Source organism: Ctenocephalides felis, unplaced genomic scaffold (genome assembly GCF_003426905.1).
Source record: "Ctenocephalides felis isolate EL2017-DRISC unplaced genomic scaffold, ASM342690v1 CF-g0.4_SCAFFOLD_00845, whole genome shotgun sequence".
NCBI lineage: Eukaryota > Metazoa > Arthropoda > Insecta > Siphonaptera > Pulicidae > Ctenocephalides > Ctenocephalides felis.
This window is the reverse complement of record NW_020536999.1, coordinates 82,536,002-82,557,950: the sequence shown is the minus strand read 5'-3', so window position 1 is coordinate 82,557,950 and position 21,949 is coordinate 82,536,002. Positions and strand designations below refer to the sequence as shown.

Genomic DNA, 21,949 nt, shown 5'->3' with positions numbered 1-21,949 from the left:
GGGGCCACGTGTGTTCTAAAGAGGACAATTCGTATTCGTGTGTAATTCGTTTAATTGGCCTAATTAGGATTAATTAGGATTAAACCATTATAATTAAATTCAATTACAACTTAATACAGATGTAATTGATATCGCTGCTCTCTTAAATAAGGGTTATGTAAGTGCAAGTCCGCATCCAAACTAATCGAGTGGAAACTAATTCATTTATAACACGGAAGAATTTTTATGTTTTTGAAATTTGTTTAGTGTTTTGTGCGTTGCGCATGTTGGTAACATTGGTTGTAATAGAACTAGAATGCAAGTGAAGTTAGTGATAAAGGATCAGATGGAACAAAACTAATGGTACATGGCATCTTGCCTTAAGGCAAATTGCTGGAACTTCCCGTATCAAAAATTAAAATTTTTAAAAAACATCTAAAGAAAACAAAAAATGAGATTTTTGAAAATTTTGAACTTTTTTAAAAAAATTTTTTTATATATATATTTATTTAGATTTTTTTTATTCTTTGATTTTTTCTGAAAATTTTGAACTTTTTGTTTCAGTAGATATTTTAACGGCAAAAAGAATTCTACTGACGAGCTGATTACATTTCCAAACTGGTGGTGTATGGCATCGTGCCTTAAGACAAATTGCAGGAACTTTCCGTACCAAAATTTAAATTTTTAAAAAATTTTGAAAAAAATGAGATTTTTAAGAATTTTGATTTTTTCACGTGGGGAAGGAAGGGGTATACTAAGATATCGCGTGTATTTATTTTTTACCTGATTTTTTTTGCTTAAAAAATGACTCTACAAACGACTAAACTAAATTTAGCCTCGAAGAAGAAATGTATAAGGTGTTTAATAATCAGCTTTATAGGTTCATGAAACATTTGTATGTTGGCACTTCCTAAGTTATAAATATCAAACTTCAGAATGTACGAATTTTGTACAAAGTTGCGTCATTCGAGTTTTGATGTCTAAGGGACCTATTCTGCCGCATAACAGACCAATTTTATGGCAAGGCTATGTTATAAATAACTTTCCATACTAATTCGTTGGAATTCTGTGCAGTCAGGCGTTTTTCTTAGGTTGACAGATAGAAAACCTAACCTAGAAATCGCACAAATGTCAAAAAATCAATGTTATATAACAGGGTCTTTCTGACCCAGCTGCGTAACATACGAGTGACGTTGCAGTTTATGTGTAAAACGCCTGAATGCACAGCAAATACATGACATTTTGACAGTATTGAGTATGATTCAGTAGCATAATTTATGCAAGTTAGCGTAACATGGCCTTGCCATAACATTTTTCTGTTATGCGGCAGAATCGGTCCATAAGATGATGAATAGAAACGTTAGATCGTTTAAATTTATTTGAGTGTTTTAATAGTTTGAATACAGAACAATTTAGAAATGATTGATTTATCAATATCTATCACTTTTAATCGATAGATTGATCGATATATAGTGTCAACACGTGTCTAATCGATATTATCGTCACTTGAAGTTGTCAGCATGAAATTGACAATTGAATAGAGTAGTTAGATTAGTCTATAAGGGATCGTTCAAGTATTCCGTAAGCAGATTTAGTACAATCATTTACCCCCACCCCCCTTTGTCAAAAAATGTAAGCAAAGCTGTCACCAAAATGTCACCCAAAATAGGAAATCAATAACCCCCCCGCCCGCCTATATTGCTTACGTAATACTTGAACGGCCCCTAACGTTAATTTTTACTTTAAGTAAATTTCTTTCTAAAGTATTCCAAAATGATCATGAGGTCCGGTTAATATCCGATAATATAATTATATAATTCAGAAACAAGGTGCTACTAATTTCATTTGATTAAGTTTTATTTATTTACTTTTCTGCAATACACATATAAATGCCATCGTCCAATTCATAAGCTCTTATATTTTGTATATAAAATAAGAATAATAAAAGTTGCAGTATTTATAATAATCTATTTGAAATCATTTAATATTCCTCGAATATTTCATTACGGTGCAGGAATTTCCAGCAATTTGCCTTAAAGCACAATAGCGTTAGCGTCAAATATCAAATTTATCTTAGTTGCATGTATCTGATGTCACTTTGATAACGCATACGTGAAGTTAGTTTTATGTGTAAAACGACTGATCGAACAGCAAATACATAGCTTTTCACCAATTCATACGAAGATAGGACCGTAACAGAGTTTTACCATAAGGGGGCGTCCATTAATCACGTGAGCGAGTTTTTAAGGATTTTTGGACCCCCCTCCCCCTTGGTGATATTTGGTGATATTCAAAATTACCTCCCCCTCTCCCCAAACATCACGTTTATTTTTAGTTACGTGAAAAAACTGTAAATTTTTTTATTTTTTTTTAAATGTTTGAACTTTTTTAAAAAAATCAGTTAAAAAATAAATACACGTGATATCTTACTATACCCCTCCCTCTCCCACATGATATTTTGTGATTTTTTTTCCAACGTCCCCTAACTTCTCTATTAACCCCTTAATGATAATACCGCAACAATTGATAGTATACATATATACACCTACACGATAGTATACATATATACACATTAGCCATTATAGATACGCCAGCAACCAATAAGCTATCGGCGACAGACAATCCTTTTTTATGCATATGTATATACATATATACATACATACAAATATGCAGTGCCGGCTTTAGGGTAGGGCGAGGTGGGCGACCGCCCTGGGCGCCGGCAAAAAAGGGCGCTGCAGGCGCCCCCCGGCTGATGCTCATAGTTCGAGGTCTGCTTAGTCGTCTCGTAAATTCCCTAAATTAAGCATTTTTTTTGTCTATTGTCAAAACACATTGTCCTTTTAACGTTTTGGTAAAAAAAAAGCTAGCGTTATTGTAGCGAAGCGTAACAAACTCAGCTCATTCGCATGGGATAGCGAACTTGGCCACTTGGCCAGTCACTCGAAATGGCAAAATCATTGATCACATAATTACTAGTGGCCCAGTGCAAACTCGCATTGATAATTATCCGAAGAATGATGCAGGCCGACATTTCTCTAATTCTCATTTCACAAAAATTCTTACAAACAATGAAACAATTCAGCGCCGTTGGTTAATTTACTCCGTTTCTAAGGATCGAGTTTATTGTTTTTGTTGTAGACTATTTGATAGTAGCTCAACGTCGAACTTAGTATCTCAAGGGTATAACAACTGGAAATACTTGTCTGAAATATTAAAAAATCATGAAAATAGCACTTTTCATAAGAAGTTTTACTTTTTCATGGATTGAAGCTCAACTACGATTAAAAATAGAAAAAACGATGGAATAATGTTTTGTCTAGATTGATGCATATCACACTTTATTTAGCCGAAAACAATATGGCGTTCAGAGGCACTTCTGACAAACTATATACGCCAAATAACGGAAAATTCTTAGGCTTTGTACAAATACTAGCCAAATTTCATCTAGCCATGCAGGAGCACTTGCGATTAGCTATGAAGGGTGATATTTCAGACCACTCAGCTTCTGTTCATCGATGGAAAATTCTAACCGATCACTTGGGACTATATACTATAAAAAAGCACAGTGACACTCGTTGGGAAGCAAGAATAAGTAGTGTTACAGTAGTCCGTTATCAAATTAGTACTATCCATGATGCTTTGATTACTTTGGCTCTTGAAACTCAGAAAACTGATGTTCAAATGTCTCATGAAGCTACTATTCTAGCCGAACAACTAAAAGATTTCAGCTTCATAGTTTCATTGGTTGTTTGGTATGACATACTTCATCAAATAAATGTTGTAAGTAAATCTCCACAGTCAAAGATATGGATCTTGGTAAATGTACACAAATGTTGAAAAAATGCGGCAATTTTTTAGGAAGACTACAGAAATACGGGCTTTAAAAGCGCTATTTTAACTGCGAAGGAGTTGGCTGAAGAACTAGAAATTGAGCGTCAAGCTGGTGAAATTGCACGCGATGACGCTATAACTTCTCCAAAAAAAAAAATTTGAGGTTGAATTTTTCAACTGTCTTTTGGACAACATTAATTTCAATCAATGAAAGGTTCGAACAGTTAAATGAGTACTCGGAATATTGGTCTTTTTTGTACAATATTAAACAGATTCCAGAAAAACGCGACCTTCTCAAGCTCTGTAGTGATCTCCAATTAAAATTAACTGTAGACTCTAAATCAGACATAGATGGTTGTATGTTATATGATGAACTTATAAGTCTGGCATCCCACCTAATAAAAATGTGGTTACTCCCATTTTTGTTATAAATTTTATCAACGATTTCAACTTACAAGAACTGTATCCAAATGTATGGATATCATTGCAAATTTTATTAACCATACCTGTAACGGTTGCTAGTGGGGAGCTTTTCAAAGCTGAAGCTAATAAAAACCTATCTTCGATCAACGATTTCGCAATCTAGATTGACAAACTTAGCAACTGTGTCAATTGAGAACGAAATTGCTGAAAACATCGACTTCGACAACCTTATAAAAGAGTTTGCTGATAGAAAGGCCAGAAAAGTAAAATTCTATTAGTTGGTTCTATTAATGGTTATCTTTTATAATAATTTTTTTTTTAATAAACGGTTATTTCATTAGATGTTTTTCTTTTTTCCAAATGGGTTTGAATTGCAGGTGAAGGGCGCCGTAGAAATCTCGCCCAGGGCGCTGGTAGTGTTAAAGCCGGCCCTGCAAATATGTATAGTGCAATTCTATATACCCGCAAATAGCTAATTAGTCAACGCATATGTTTTGTAAGAAAACATGCGAATACGCACATCCATTAAACTTTATACATATATGTATATACATAAATACATATGTACATATATACATACATACATAAATGTATATATAAGCGTATACGCAGGATCTTTTAAGCGCGCAAAATAATTTATTGCAAGAGTACAAATTTAAATGAACCGCCTATACAAAACATGTATATGTATACATACATACGTATACATACATATACATGTATATACATAAACGTAGCTATAACTAAAGTTATTTGAAGTTGATGTTTCTTTCGTTTTATTGAACGCTAAATATGTTTTCAGATCCCTAATTATACATATATATGGTTATATAGATATATGTATACATATACATATGTATGTATATGTACGTATGTATGTATATGTATGTATATTTATCATGAATAATGTGTTTTTACTTAGAATGTAAACAAAAACATTTGCAAGGATAATCTGTTACTCGAGTCCTAAGATAAACTAACCTCACGAGCGCCGCGTGTCATTTTTATTTTTTTTAAAACTAAATCCGCTATAAAAACTAAAATAGTATTCAAATACTTACAAGAAGATTCTTAAATTGTTTTAGTTTTCTGTTGCAGTGTATTTATCCAGGACGGGTGGCGAGGTCGAAATATATTCTTAGTCTTACTTTTGTCTGTTTTAATTTATTTAACACTTTGGGGACGGCAGTCCACCTCTGTGGACAATAGATTATTTTACTTCATATTTTACAAATGAATTATTGAACAATATAATAGAAAAAATAAACCATTATGGCAGCAAAAAAATGTACCGCCAAATATACTGACTAATCAGTGGCATATTCTAAGTTCTAAAAGAAAAAGGGATTGTATTGTATGTTCTGACAGAAAAGCACCAGGAGGAAGGCGGCGAACAACATTTTATTGTAAAACATGTCAAAATCAACCAGTTATGCATTTTGGAAATTGTTTTGAACGTCACCATTCTTTATAAAATGATCAAAAATAAATTAATATTAAAAATGTATGTCCTTTCAATGATCACAAATTTTTATCAAACAAATTGCATAACATACACAATGAAATCAAGTTTACAGCCGGTAAAGTAGATTGTTTTGAAATCGGTGCCGTCCCGAAAGTGTTAAAAGAGTTTTTAGGTTTTTAAAATTGGTTCAGGAGTAGTTTTGGATAAAATGTATACAATAAATTTTGCACATATCTCCTAATTTCACTTAACTAGTGGTGTATGCCATCGTGCCTTAAGAAAAATTGCTGGAACTTCCCGTACCGTAACGAAATGTTCGATGAATATTAAATGTTTTCAAATAGATTATTATAAATAAATACTGTAACATTGTCTAATATTTTTAAGAATTATATAAATTGAATTGTAAAGTTAAAATTATTTCTTTCGAGTATATATGTGAGCTTTAGAACTTAAACTAAAATTAATATTAAAATCCAAAGATATGTAAAAAAAAATATCTTTTAGATTTTTTTTAAATTCATAGATAAAAGAAAATCCCAAAAATAATCGTTTCGTCAACACAAGAAAAAAGTTTTTTGAAACATTCAAATCGGATGCTACGTTCACTTAAAACAGTCATTTATTTGCACATTTAGCTCCGTATCTCCAAAACGGCTGACCATGTCTTTGCCAAAAACTAATTCCCACCATCATTACGAATTGAATGTTTTTGAAATCATTCTAATAGGATGCTCCGTATATATACTACTATATAAGAATCAAAATTCACTTCAAGCACTGGCAACCACAAGGACCAAATACCGTTTCAACCTCTATTAAAACTAACCAAAGATTTTTCGAGATTAAAAGCTCTAATGCCTAACTTCATATATGTGTTATCAATGAGACATCAAAAAGATGCACTTATGATAAAATTGTGCATTTTGTAGGTAAGGTTTCATGTGTGAAACGCAAATCTTTAGCGAGAAAGCGTATTATGCGAGATATAAAAAATATGTCTTGAAGAGCAAGGACCTAGGTCAAGGGCGTATTATGCGAGAAATCGTATCAAACATTATTGTCTTGACGGACTTCTATTGTAGTTGTGTGAGGCCTATAAATTTATAAACTGTATTAAAGTTATAAACGAAATAAAATTTAGAATAGAAAATTTGAAATTTGAACAATTTTGCAAAAAGGCATTTTTAACGCGTTACAATTTTTTTATAATCTAAATTCAAATTCCTCAGATCTTTTCTTGTTCAGGAACCATAAATCTAAGAATATATTCAATCAGAAAACTTATACCTATATGCACTACGACATTAAAACCCCGTTAAGACGATTTTCCAGCGACATAGGGACATGTTTCAAAGTGTAGACACCATTGTAAAGTGGGGTATTAGGTGGGAAAACGTATTGGATCCCAAATTTGAAATAAATATATAGTGAAAAGGATGGGTATTAAAAATCAGATATGTCTGGAAAAAATTACAAGAAAATCTTAAAGGCTATAAGCAAGCGCCCAATAAAACCATTCCCAAATACAGCATCATAGAACATTTAAGTTTAATTAAATGTAATTTTTTTATTAATATGAGTTTAAAGAAACATTTTAATCAACTGTTGATCCATCATATTCAAATTTCAATCAGGATTTTTATTATATAAATTTTTAAAATTTTTATTTTTCAAATTTTATAATTTTTATTTTTATCTTTAAAATTCTTCTGTAATAATGTATGTAAATATACTCCTCCTAAGCTATTCGGAGCCTAAGATTATTCGGATTTTGATAAATCTTTCTGAAGTTTGTTAAGGGATTTTTTTAGAATGTATGTGATTATAATAATATAGTAATATTGTAAAAATAAATGAAAAAAATGCAAAAAACGACATGCCATTATTTGACATTAAAAATATTTGGGACATTATTTGGCATTGAAAACAAATGAAAACTGTCATCTGCCCAAAATTTTAATTTACTTATGAGCCTAGACAATATTAGAATATGTATAATAAATTAATGATTATGAATAAGAAAAATGAAATGTCTACATTATTATTGCCGAAAAGCAGCTGAGATGTGCCAGAAATTAAAATAAGATACAGATTACAGAACATGTATGGCAGATTGAATGATACACATATGAACAGGATTTGACAAATTAATTCACTTAAAACATGAAATTAAGTAATAATCAGGGCCGGTCCTACCTTGAATGCGACGCATGCGAAAAATGCGAGCGCACGCTTTAGGGGGCGCCAACACAAGATTTGGATAAGAAAATTTTAATATATATTTTTTTTCAATATAATTCAAGAAATATATAATTTATTTGCATCTTTTACTAATCTTTGCACAATATTTTTAAAATACGTTAAAAATTTCACTTTAAAACAACAAATGGGATGGTGAAGATGAATACATACAATTCGGCCCTTACGATATCCATTAGGAGAAGTTTAAGATGCAATTTTGGATATCTTAGATAATATAAAATTAAATTAAAATAATCCAATATGAAGTACCAGTGTTATGTTATGGTTATGTTTAGTAATGAAAGGCTAAAATTTTTTTTGCTCTCTATGATTTGTTCAATGAAATAAATCGCATAAAGTGGTCAAAATAAATAGGTTAAATTATTCAAAAGCCAAATATTAATTAATGATAATAATTTTAATAATAAACTGTTAAAACAGTTAAAATAATAGGGGAGAGGGGTGTGAAGAGTAATTTAAAAAACAATTACTATTTTTAGGTAAACGGTAAATATTAGTATAGGATATTAAAAAATTGTAGACGTGGGTACAGGACAACGTCTGTCGGGTCGTCTAGTATATATATATATATATATATATATATCATGTATAAGTGTATATTATGTCTGTAGCAGCAGAAAAAATAAATCTCTAAATTATAATTAGTCATTTGCAGCGTCGGTGCTGAATTATTTTGCACGTGCGACATTTTTTCAACATCCTTTCTTCGGAACGCACTCGACATCTGCATTTATTTATAAATTTAGACAAGTTAAAAGGGCCGACTAATAGCCCACGCCCGACAACTGATGAATTGCCAACCTGGAGAAACAAAAAGAAGAAAAAGAAGAACGAGCAGAAGATGATGATGGTGAAGAATGAGAACGAAAATATGATGGTTAGGATGATTAAAAGGTGCCAAGTGGAAGATGGTAAGGACTCCAGGGGGTTGCTCAATTCGGTTCCAATAAATTGAAGATCAAGGAGGTCTTCAGACAACTGGATGACTTTCCAGTTTGAAAAAACAAAAAAGAAGAAGAAGCAGAAGATGATGATAATGGTGCTGAAAACATGATTGTTAAGATGATTTAAGAACTCCAACTACAAGAAGAACGTCAGGGGTTTGCTTAGCTGGGTTCCTATAAATTGAACATCAAGGAGGTCTTCAGACAACTGATGAACTTCCAGTCTGGAAAAACAAAAAAGAAGAACGAGCAGAAGATAATGATGATTATAAACGAAACAACAACATTGTGATTAAGATGATTGAAAGGCTCCAGCTAGAAGATGATGAGGACACCGGGAGGTTGCTCAATTAGGCTCCAATAATAAGATCAAGGAGGTCTTCAGACAACTGATGAATTACCCTGTCTAGAAAACCAAAAAAAAAGAGCGAGCAAAAGATGCTGATGATGATGAAGAAGAATGAGAACGAAAACACGATGGTTAAGATGATTGAAAGGCTCCAACTAGAAGATGATGGGGACTCCAGGGATTTGTTCAATTGTGTTCCAATGAATTGAAGGTCGAACACGTTGAATTGAGATCCAATAATTGGAGATCGAGAAAAAGAAGAACGAGCACAAGATGATGATGATGGAGCAGAATGACAATGAAAACACGATGGTTAAGATAATTGAAAGGCTCCAACTAGAAGATGATAAACACTCTAAGAAGTTGCACAACTGAGTTCTAAAAATTGAAAATCTAGGAGGTCTTCAGACAACTGATAAATTTTCAGCCTGAAAAAACAAAAAAGAAGAACGAGTCGAAAATGATAATGATGGTCAAGAATGAAAATGAAAACGAAAACACGATTATTAAACTGATGGAAAAGCTCCAACTATAAGATGGTAAGGTCTCCAGGAGGTTGCTCAATTTGGTTCCAATAAATTGAAGATCAAGGTGGTCTTCAAACAACTCACGAATTTCCAGTTTGGAAAAAAAGAACGAGCAGAAGAAGATGATGTTATTGAAGAATTGGAACGAAAACATGATAGTTAAGATGATTGAAGAGCTCCAACAGGAAGATGATAAGGACTCCAGAGGGTTGCTCAATCGGGTTGCAATAAATTGAAGTCGAGGAGGTCTTCAGACAACTGATGAATTTCCAGCCTATGAAAAAAATAAAGAGCAGAAGATGATGATGATGAACTAGAACAAAAACACGATGGTTAAGATGCTTGCAGAGCTCCAACTAGAAGATGATAAGGACTCCAGGAGGTTGCCTCAATTGGGTTCCGAAAAATTGAAGATGGACGTCTTCAAAAATCTACTTAGACGTGTAAAATTATTATTAAAATAGTAGTTACTTGTATGTTGGTCTAATTCAGGTTGTTTATCAGCAGAGATTTATTTGTCTTTATTGGGATTCAATAAAGGAAGAAGAAAGACGAGAACAAGAACCAGGAAAAATGATTGTGAATAATATTGAAGACTCCAGAGGAGATGCTCCATTGAGGTTCGAGGAGGTTATTAAAAATTTACCAAATGTGGTTGTTTTCTAGCATAAATTGTTGACCACCCTGGCGCTGTCACCAACCGATTGACTCCAACAGGAAATTAAAAAATGAATAGGGCTCCAGAAAGTAGATTATCAAGAACGTCATTATAAATTTTCTTAAATGTGGTTTTTGCTAGAACAAACCATCTATCAATGCTCCATTTGGAACTACTAGAAAACGATTGGGTTCCTAAAGGCTCTCCTTGGGTAATAAAAGTTAATAAGATCTTAAATATTTATACATTTTTATTTGAGTATAAAAAATTATATAAAAATGTGTAAATATGCGCATAAAAATGTGTGCTTATTTATTTACAGGTGCACATGTGGCATAAGCACCATGCACCTGGTCAAATAGACGTGCATATATATATATATATATATATATATATATATATATATATATAATTATTTCAAACTTACATTAAATAATCTTACAAAAATCACTATCCTTGCACAATCACAATTAGTCACTTGTTGCAGAACACATCAACACTTTTTGTTTCAATAAGACACAATACAGTAATTATTGTCCGCGCACAATAACAGTACAGTTAGTCGCACAATTAATTGTCTAAAAGTTTCAGAATTATTGTTCACACGTAATTAGTTACCACAATACTCAATAAACGATAAAAGTATTGTTAAGATGTTGTCGGCTGCACGGTTAATTGTCTGGAATTGAAATTATTGTTAAAATATAGTCAGGAGTAAAATATTAAAAATATTCAATAAAACTAGCTGTAAGTGGAATTCTGTCTTAAGGCAATTAGGGCATCGTGCCTTAAGGCAAATTGCTGGAACTTCCCGTACCAAAAATTATTATTTTTTTTTAAAAACGATTAACATTTTTGAAAAAAATGTACTTTGAAAAAATGAGATTTTTGAGAAACTATAAATTTGACAAAAAATTACTTTTTTTTTGAAAAAAAAAAATTTTTTTTTAAAAATTTTTTTAAAATTTTTTTTTTTGAAAAAAAAATTTTTTTTTCTTTATTTTGACATATTGTGGAAGATCTTAACTTTCTTTTCAAAGCAATCGTACTGCTTTAACTGCATAGGGACAAAATATAAAGCGCGTAAGCGCCGCGTCGCTGTCTAACGCATGAGCATTGGTACGGAACCCATAGGAATGTTAACAAAATGTATAATTATTGTTAAAATCTCTATAAAATATCTGATAATTTGATGTGCATATGTCTAATGATCATTTTTGACCGCCAAATGGCCCATTTTTTTACTTTTTCCTCTATATCTCCGAAACCGCTAGACCTACCTTCATGAAAATTTTATCGATTCTTCATCTTGTCAATACAAGTGAAATGTTTTTTGAATTATTCAAATCGGACGCTCCGTTCTCTTAAAAGCTGAGGTACCGTTTTTGGCACTTTTTGCCCCATATCTTCGGAACGGCTAGACCTGCCTTTGCCAAAAACTAATCAGCACGTCTCCTTATCAATACAAATCGAATGTTTTTTAAATTATTCAAATCGGTTGAACCGTGTTCCCGAAATCGTCGACGAAAATTTGTATCCGCACATACATACACACACATACATACATACACACACACACACATACATCCATTTTTTCTAAGGTATGCCAAAATGTTCAGAAACCTCTGAAACGTAAAGATATATAAAAATTTTCATTTTTGATTTTTTTGCGATTACTATAACTTGCCCTACGGGAAGTTAATTATTATTCGCGCACAATAGTATTCTGTTTCATATGCAATATTATTTTGTTTTATTTTATTTGATTTTAAATTAAAATTATTGATTATTATTTTATCTTTAAAATATTGGTCACGCGCGAAAAATAGTTTAGTATTGTACTTAATAATAGTATTGTTAAAATAATAATAAACACTGTTCCGGTAAACAATACTAAAAATATTGTCATTGAATGAACTACAATTATTTTACGCTTTTTTATAGAAGGGTTTTTATTTTATAGAAATGCAATTATTAAAATTGATAAATATAGTTTACGCATTGTATTAATATTGTTAAATAGAACAATATTAATATTCTTGAAGATATTGTGATTAAATTATCTTAATATAAATTCATGTTATTAAATTGTTTATGATTTTAATTTGTGTTTGATCATTTTGAAATTATTGACCATTCACAATTATATTAATACATTTTATTGTTACTAATATTGTCAACTTATTGTCTGCTTGAATTTAAAATTATTGGATTGCTAATTATTTTGTGATGTACAACAGTGCATTATTGTTATATATTTAAATAATGTTATTTAACAATACTAGTATTGTCGCAAGATAATGTTCAATAATATTGTCAATAAACGTAATGTTAAAATATGGTTAAATTGATTTATGAATTAATTACAATAAAAATTATTATTCAAAAAATCAGAAGTAAGGAATTTACACAATACAAGTATTGTCGCAAGATAATGTTTAATAATATTGTCAATAAACGTAATGGTAAAATGTGGTTAAATTGATTTATCAATGAATTAGAATAGAAATTATAGTAAAAAAATCAGAAGTAAGGGATTTATACAGTACAAGTATTGTCGCAAGATAATGTTCAATGACATTGTCAATAAACGTAATGTAAAATATGGCTAAATTGATTTATTAATTAATTAGAATAGAAATTACTGTAAAAAATATCAGAAGTAAGGAATTTACACAATACAAGTATTGTCGCAAGATTTATGTTCGATAATAATAAACGTAATGTTAAAATATAGTTAAATTGATTTATTAATTAATTGGAATAAAAATTATTATAAAAAACCAGATGTAAGGCATTTACACAATACAAGTATTGTCGCATGATAACGCTCAATAAAATTGTCAATACTGTTAAATACTGGTTAAATTGATTTATCAATTAATTAGAATATAAATTATTGTAAAAAAATCGGAAGTAAGGGATTTACACAATACAAGTATTGTCGTAAGATAATGTTCAATAATATTGTCAATAAACGTAATGTTGAAATATGGTTAAATTGATTTATTAATTAATTAGACTAGAAATTATTGTAAAAAAATCAGAAGTAAGGGATTTACACAATACAACTATTGTCGCAAGATAATGTTCAATAATATTGTTGATAAAAGTATTGTTAAAATATTGTTAAATGGATTTATTAATTAATTAGAATAGAAATTATTGTAAAAAATTTAGGAGTAAGGCACTTACACAATACAAGTATTGTCGGAGGATAATGTTCAATAACATTTTCAATAAACGTAATTTTAAAATGTGGTTAAATTGATTTATCAATTATTTAAAATAGAAATTATTATAAAAAATCAGAAGTAAGGATAAGAACAATACCAAAATTGTTAAAAACATGTAGTAACTAAATAAAGCTCTTGAACAACAATATTGTCAAAACTATTGTCAATTAATTGCCCTACTAAAACTGAAATTTAAATTATTAAATAGGAATGAACATTGAATAAAAATGACTGTAATTGATAAAAATAGAATAAAAGTATCAATGTTTAAATATTGTCATTCAATTATTTTACTAGAATTCCAATTAAAAATAATAAAACGCATTAAAAATATTGTTATAAATATTGTCATTCTTAAAGAAACAAAACTAAATTTTACTTGAAATTATTAATTATTATTCATGCAAACTAACCGAATTGTTAAATAATTAAAAATAGTTTAAAAATACAATAGTAGTATTGCTGAAAATATAGTCAATTAACTATCTAGAATAAAATTATTGAACAAAATTTATTATTTTATAAAATTGAGGATTTAAATTAATGAGCATAGTTCTGGCGGCAAGAGTATTATTGCCCCGTTATTAAAATTTAAAAAACAAGTATCAAAATTGATAAATATTGTAGAGGCACAATATTAATAATATTGCTAGGCTCACAATTAATCGTCTAAAAATTCAATTTTTAGACGTTTAATTTAAAATTATAAAAAATATAAAAATCGCATTAATAGTGTTGTTAAATTAATTATTGTTTCAAAAAATATTCGAAATTATTGTTCACGGACAATACTTGTATTGTTAATGTTAAAGAATATATAGTCAAAGAGGATGTATATGTTATATAATTTATTAGTAACTCATTAAATTATTCATTTTATTTTTTAAGTATGTAGTATGTATTGTTCAAAATATTGTCAATTGTATAAATTAGAATAAAATTATTGAACAAAAATTATTGTTTTATAAAATAAAAGCTTCAAATTAGTAAGAATAGTTCACGCACTGTAAAAGTATTATAGTATTATCAGAACATTGTCCGTTATTTAAATTTAGAAAAACTAGGATTGAAATTGATAAATATTGTTGAAGCACAATACTAATATTCTTGAAGACATAATTAACCGTCTAAAAATTCAATACTTTCAAAATTATCAAAAATATAAAAAGCACATAAATAGTGTTATTAGTGTAAATTAATTATTGTTTCAACAATAAATATTTTCAACAACAATACGTAAAAAGGTAGTTCACGCACAATACGTGTATTGTCAACATCAAAGAATATATAGTCAAAGAAGATTGTTTTTCTATATAATTTATTACTAATTTATTAAATCACTCATTTTATTTTTTAAGTATGTAGTATTGTTCAAAATATTGTCAAGTATATAATCTTCTATATATATAAAAATAAGTCGGGTTTTCCTTCCTGACGAAATAACTCCAGAAGGCACGAACCGATTTCGATAATTTTGCATTCGTTGTAAAGGTCTCGGGCTCCGCAAGGTTTATAGCTAAGAAAATTAGTTGTGCATGGCATCGTGCCCTAATGCAAATTGCTGGAACTTCACGCACCGTAATTAAAAATTCGAGTAATAAAAATAATCAATAATTGTTTTAAATAATTTCAAATAGATTATCTTCTATATATATATAAATAAGTCGGGTTTTCCTTCCTGGCGAAATAACTCCAGAACGCACGAACCGATTTCGTCAATTTTGCATTCGTTGGAAAGGTTTCGGGCTTCGCAAGGTTTATAGCTAAGAAAATTAGTTGTGCATGGCATCGTGCCCTAATGCAAATTGCTGGAGCTTCACGCACCGTAATTAAAAATTCGAGTAATGACATTAGTGAGAATTATCAGAATTAGGCTTGGTTAAGTCAACGAGCAATTCTTGCCGCAAAGAATAATGATGTACACGCACTGAATTTCATCATTCAATCAAAAATTGACAGCGATTTGGTGACATACCAATGATTCCGGCTGGTCTTCCGTTTGACTTCAAACGATTGCAATTTCCAGTTTACCTTGCGTTCGCAATGACAACTAACAAGTCTCAAGGCCAGTCGCTTAGTGTTTGCGGGATAAATTTCAAATAGATTATATAGAAAATCATTGTTTTTCACATGGGCAGTTATACTTTGCCTGTTCACGAGTTGGAAAACCATCCGCTTTGTTTGTGTTAACGTCAGACCAAAAAACAAAAAATGTGGTTTACCAAAGAGCACTTCAATAAAACGGATAATTTGCGGATTCACTTTCATTTACTTAGAGAAGTTCAACTAAAAAACACTTCATTTTTGTAATCGAAATAAATTCACTACTGTTGTATAATATAATCAAATTTTTCCTTTTCAATATAAAACAAACAAAAGATTTCTTCATCTTTCTCACGAAACCATCTGGTGGCGAAACGGAGTTCGTCGGGTTTGCTAGTTTAGAATAAAATTATTGTTTTTTGAAATTGAAGATTCAAGTTAAAGCTCACGCATAGTATTAAATATAATATAAATTGTTAGCTATTTAAATATAAAAAACAAGGATTGAAATTGATAAATATTGTTTAGAATACTAATATTGTTAACCTTACAATTAATCGTCTAAACTTCAATACTTTCAAAATTATTAAAAATTTAGAAACCACATTATAAGTTACGTTAAATTAATTATTGTTAAAACGAAACATTCGAAATGATTGTTCACGCACAATACTTGTATTGTCAATGTTAGAAAATATATAGTCAAGGTCAAAGGACTTAAATGATTTGATTTATTATTAATTAATAAAATCATTTTGATGTGACTAATTGGAGTTATTCATTGTTCATTCTCAAACTTGAAGTTAAATTCTGAATAAAAATCTCTCTAATGAAATATTTTTATCACGATTAGAATTATTTATTGTTAAAAAGTTAAAATCAGCTTAAATAACTAATTTTAACTATGGAACAATAATAGTAAAAAATCCTATAAAGAATAGTAGTATTGTTCACAATATTGTCACTTAACAGTCTCGATATAATTTAAAAGAAAATTATTGAATAAAAAATATTATTTTATAAAATTAAGAATTAAAATCAATAATTAATTCAGGCACAGTATTATTAAAACATTGTTCGTTATTCAAATATAAAAACAAGGATCGAAATTGATAAATATTGTTTAGAAACAATACTAATATTATCAATTAATTGAGTAAAAATTCAATACCTTTAAAATTAGTAAAATTAGTAGTAATTACTATAAAAAGCACATTAATAGTGTCGTTACGATAACTATTGTTGCAGCAAAACATTCGAAATGATTATTAACGCACAATACATGTATTGTCAATGTTAAAAATATACAGTCAAAGTCAAAGGACTTATTGTTAGACGATTGTTATTTTATATTAATTAATGAAATTATTTATTATTTTTTGCTCACTAATGGGGCTTTTTATTACTCTATCTTAAATTTAAAATAAATTCTGAACTAAAACCTCACTAATGAAATATTTAATTTTAGATTTGGATTGGATGAATGGTTGATAAATATTGTTGTAGTGCAATTCAATACTTTCAAAATTATGAAAAATATAAAAAGTACATTGATAGTGTTGTTATTGTTGTAAATTAATTAGTGTTTCAAAAAAACATTCGAAATTATTGTTCGCGCACAATACTTGTATTGTCAAGATTAAAGAATATTGAGTCAAAAGGGATTGTGAAATCATAATTCATTAGTAACTTATAGAAATTATTCATTTTATTTAGAAAAAAAATATTGAAAAAATATTGTTATTTTATAAAATTAAAGATTTAAACTAAAGAGTATAGTTCACAAACAGTAAAAGTATTATTGAAACATTAAAATATTGTCCGTAATTTAAATATAAAACATCAAGGATTGAAATTGATAAATATTGTTTAGGCACAATACTAATATTGTTAACATCACAATTAATCGAGTAAAAACACAATACTTTCAAAATTAGTAAAAATATAAAAATCACAATTAATAGTGTCGTTACAATAATTATTGTTGCAACAAATCATTCGAATTGATTGTTCACGCACAATACTTGTATTGTCAATGTTAAAAAATATACAGCCAAGGTCAAAGGACTTATTGTTAGACGATTGTTATTTTATATTAATTAATGAAATTATTTATTATTTTGTGCTCACTGATAAGGCTTTTAATTACTCTACGAGTATATTAAATTTAAAATAAATTCTGAACTAAAACCTCACTAATAAAATAAATAATTTTTAAAATATATCTCGACAAATAAACCTGTATTTAATTCGAATTTCGTAAATTGATAAAATATAAATATAAATATAAAATGCCAAATATTGACCATACCGGTATTGTGAATAAAAGTATGGTTAATAATAGCGTACCTTTGAATTTAAAATAAATTACAAACCAACTTAATACAAACACTTAACGGTACAAACTATAACCAACCAATAACAAAACTATTTATCACACTAACAGTATCATTTACATTTCTTCAAACAAACATCACTATCACATGATACCATTTACCACCAACCAATTATAATTTACTATCAACGATATTTTTCACGTACCGAAATTTCTTTAAAAAACACGACGCACGACCACCTCACACGACGAATGCCTACGGGCAACTAAATGCCGAATGCCACATCTGACTGAACGTGTTTTCGGTGTAAACTCGAGCCGAGGGAGAGAGAGGGAAAGATGCGAAGACATTGGAGCGAGCGAGAAGGAGGGATGCATGTGCACAAACCAACGCATTTGGGAAAAATGCAATGCGAGAGTAAAGGATGGTTGTGGTGGGGATGTAAAGGTTGTTTCACACTGGGAGTAGGAAATTGAAGGATGGAGGTGATGGAGGTGTTAGGGTCGAAACGTACGGGATAATATTTTTATTGTTTAAGAAAATGGAAATGTAAAATGTAATTATTTTACAAATAGTGTTTATTTGTAAAAATGTAGATGTAAAGACGGTTTCACACTAAAGTAGAAAAGTGAAGGATGGAAATGATGTGACGCACATTTAGTGTCTAAATGTACGGAATATTTTTAACTTTCCATAAGATAAGTTATTGTAATCGTCCAACAATCCAAATTGAAAATTTTTGCATTTTTCAACGTTTTGAAGGTTTCTGAACATTTTGGCATACCTCAGAAAAAATTGATGTGTGTGTGTGTGTTTTGTGTATCCGCATTTTTTCGTTCATGTTTTCGGGCGCACGGATCAACCGATTTGAATGATTTAAAAAACATTCGATTCCTATTGATAGGGAGATGAGCTGATGATTTTTTGGCAAAAGCAGGTCCAGCAGTTACGGAGATAAAAAGCAAAGAGTGCAGAAAATAGAAATCGAGTTTTTGAGAGAACGGAGCATCCCATTTCAATGATCTAAAAAACATTCAATTAGTATTGATTGGGAGAAGTGGTTATTAGTTTTTGGTAAAGGCAGGCCCAGCCATTTCAAAGATACAGAGCTAAATGTGCAAAAAGTGGCAGTTCGTAAGAGAACTAAGCGTCCGATTTAAATGGATCAAAGAACTTTCTGTTTGTTTTAACAAAATAATTGATTTTGGAAAAAAAAATTGTTTCAAGTTTTTTTTTTTTATTATTATTTTTTGTATATCGAAAATAATTCAGATTTTAATTTTAATTCTAACTACAGTTCTAAAATACTTTAAACAAATAATTTCAACTTTGCAATTCAGTTTATATAATTCTTATAAATATTAGACAATGTTACAATATTTATAATAATCTATTTCAAAACATTCAATATTCCTCGAACATTTCGTTACGGTACGGAAAGTTCCAGCAATTTGCCTTAATGCACGATGCCATGCACCCCACTAGTTGCATATCTTTTCGTTTTAGAGGTTTCTGAACATTTAGGCTTAAAAAATTTTGGCATACCTTAGAAAAAATGGATGTATGTGTGTGTATGTGTGTGTGTGCAGATACAAATTTTGCTGTTGAAAAGGAGACGTGCTGATTAGTTTTTGGCATAGGCAGGCCTAGCCGTTTCGAAGATACGGGGCAAAAAGTTCCACAAACGGTAACTCAGTTTTTAAGAGAACGTAGTGTTCGATTTTAATAATTCAAAAAACAGTTTTATCAGTTAATAAACATAACAGTTTTTATAACAGGAAGGTTTAGCAATTTGCCTTAAGGCACGATGCCATGCGCCCCACTTGTTTATCTATATTTTCAAGTGAAAATTGATATCACTACAGCATGATATCGGGTCATCAGCGGAGGTTCGAACACACGACCTTGTGCATACGAGACAGTGCGCTTAACCGTTAATAATTAAATTAAACTACCAACATATCCTTTCACGAAATGCGAGGCGGCTTTAACAATAACCAATCTTATAACAATTAAATATCGAATTACCAACCTTCAGACATGAAGTATTGATTTCAAATTGCCTTTCAATATACATAACCTCCAAATCCCTGTTTTCATTCACAAAATAACAACATAAATATATAATAATTATATAATAGATTGTATATATACATATATATGTATATGTATATGTATATTATAGTGCAGGGTTGGCAACAACAATAGATTTTTTGTGATTTACAAAGCCCTAATAAAATGACATCGAACAATAGATGGCAACAAGCGAAAAAACTTGAAAAGCGCGGCTGAAGTGGTGGTGTAGTGGATCAGGTATTAGGAATGATCCCTTATTCAACAGTGCATATACTTATATGTGGCATGCATGTGCTTGGTTTAGGGGACACCGGGGGTAAGTAGAATCAATTTAATAATCATTTTATTTTGATTAATATATATATAAACGGGCCGAACACAAATTTTAATACTGGTGAACCTCGCAAATTGCAGAACTATTACGTATTTTGTCACCGAAGCAGAGCATCCGAGTGGGAAGGGTAAAACACATACTATACATTTTAAAGATATTAAATTAAAAATCGATACAATTTTAGATTCAATAATTAGCAATTTGGCAATTTTTGGATTAACAAAAATATAATTTTTGTTTTGGACAACCTGATGTAAAGTTGTAGAAATATCCATTTTCATTTGATCAATATAGATGGTTCCAAGTGAAAATAACATTTCTGGGTATTGCTACAATAAGTTGAAGTCATTACTATTAGAAAATAAACAATCACTAGGTTGACTAAAATAATATATGAAATAGGTAGTCAAAGTAGTAGTTAAATGGATGTATCATAAGTAGATGTAGAAGTAAGGTGTATTTAAAATACTTTTCTTATGTATCACAAGAAGTGCTTATAGAACTCTTAGAGCTATTTCTCATTGCTAACAAGAAATATACTAAATTGTACAACAAAAAATATAGAACTAATGGGTGGTGGTGGTGAAAGGAAAAATGGACAACCAATAGATGGCCAACACTTTTTGATGATGTATTGATTATGTTTTTTTTAGTATTTAATGATATAGTATATTAAATATTATTTTTGGACCTGCCTTTTACTATGTATAGGAAAAAAATAGTTTTTATGTAACGATATTTAAGAGCAGTGGTTAAAGTCGTAGCTTTTTTATAGACGGCAATCTAAACATTTGTCCTATCTCTATGTGATAACTTAATTATTACAATTTCTGTATTACTGATGACTTACCTTTTTCTGATGCAGCAATGCCAATAATTGGCTATTTTCATTTGAAAGCATTTTGTTGTCTATATTCTCGAACAAAAACCGAAGCCACTGTTGCTTGATATTTGGCTGGCCGAGGCTTTTATCGGATCTGCAACCTCTGATTCTTATTCTGAAATTCCATCTAACCACTCATCCAACGGAGAGGCCTATATAAAAAAAATCGATTAACAAAATGATGCAAGTAATCCAAATTGTTTCAATTTTGGATTAGGTATAAGAAATTAGATAAAATAGATTTATTTTATTAATTATTAAGTTTGTAAAGAAGTTTGTCTGCGCCAGCAAATTCGACTTGCTAATTTTAGGCTTCAAATCATTCTGAATGGTTTGGCACCAAAATTGGAAAAAGTGCTTATGTGCGACAAAAGTTTGAAGCAACTTTTTTAAAAGTTTTTCAAAATGGCTGTATATCTTGTTTATCAATGTTTGTTCAAAGGCTTGTTTATTTAATGTTTATTCAAAGGCTACTGGACATTTAAGGGACACCAAGGAGGCTACAAAGTTAAGGAAGTGGTAATATGGAAAATATAGGAGACGAAGCATCAGATACTGCAGAGTTATGTGGAAGTATTTAGAAAGAGTTAGGCTGCTGAA

General features: G+C 29.9%; 2 protein-coding genes across 2 annotated transcripts in view; one reads left to right on the top strand and one right to left on the bottom strand.

Moving 5' to 3' along the window:
- LOC113391065 overlaps positions 1-18,306 on the bottom strand; it is a 101,900-nt gene extending 83,594 nt beyond the window's left edge. The window contains exons 1-2 of the mRNA XM_026627039.1: positions 18,070-18,306; positions 10,869-11,120 (exon numbers count right to left, since the gene is read on the bottom strand). The gene's annotated coding sequence lies outside the window, so the exon portion shown is untranslated. The remainder of the gene's footprint in view (positions 1-10,868; positions 11,121-18,069) is intronic.
- On the top strand, positions 3,337-3,972 carry LOC113391064. Its single transcript, XM_026627038.1, has 2 exons — positions 3,337-3,759; positions 3,838-3,972. Exons 1-2 carry the CDS (start codon positions 3,337-3,339, stop codon positions 3,970-3,972), a joined length of 558 nt encoding a protein of 185 aa, XP_026482823.1.
- Positions 18,307-21,949: the final 3,643 nt, after the last annotated feature.

Bases quoted from the DNA above. Each gene is read 5' to 3' on its own strand.
- LOC113391064 (XM_026627038.1), top strand. From the start codon at position 3,337: ATGGCGTTCAGAGGCACTTCTGACAAACTATATACGCCAAATAACGGA. The intron at 3,760-3,837 runs GTAAGTAAATCT...GCAATTTTTTAG, and splicing joins TACTTCATCAAATAAATGTT to GAAGACTACAGAAATACGGG.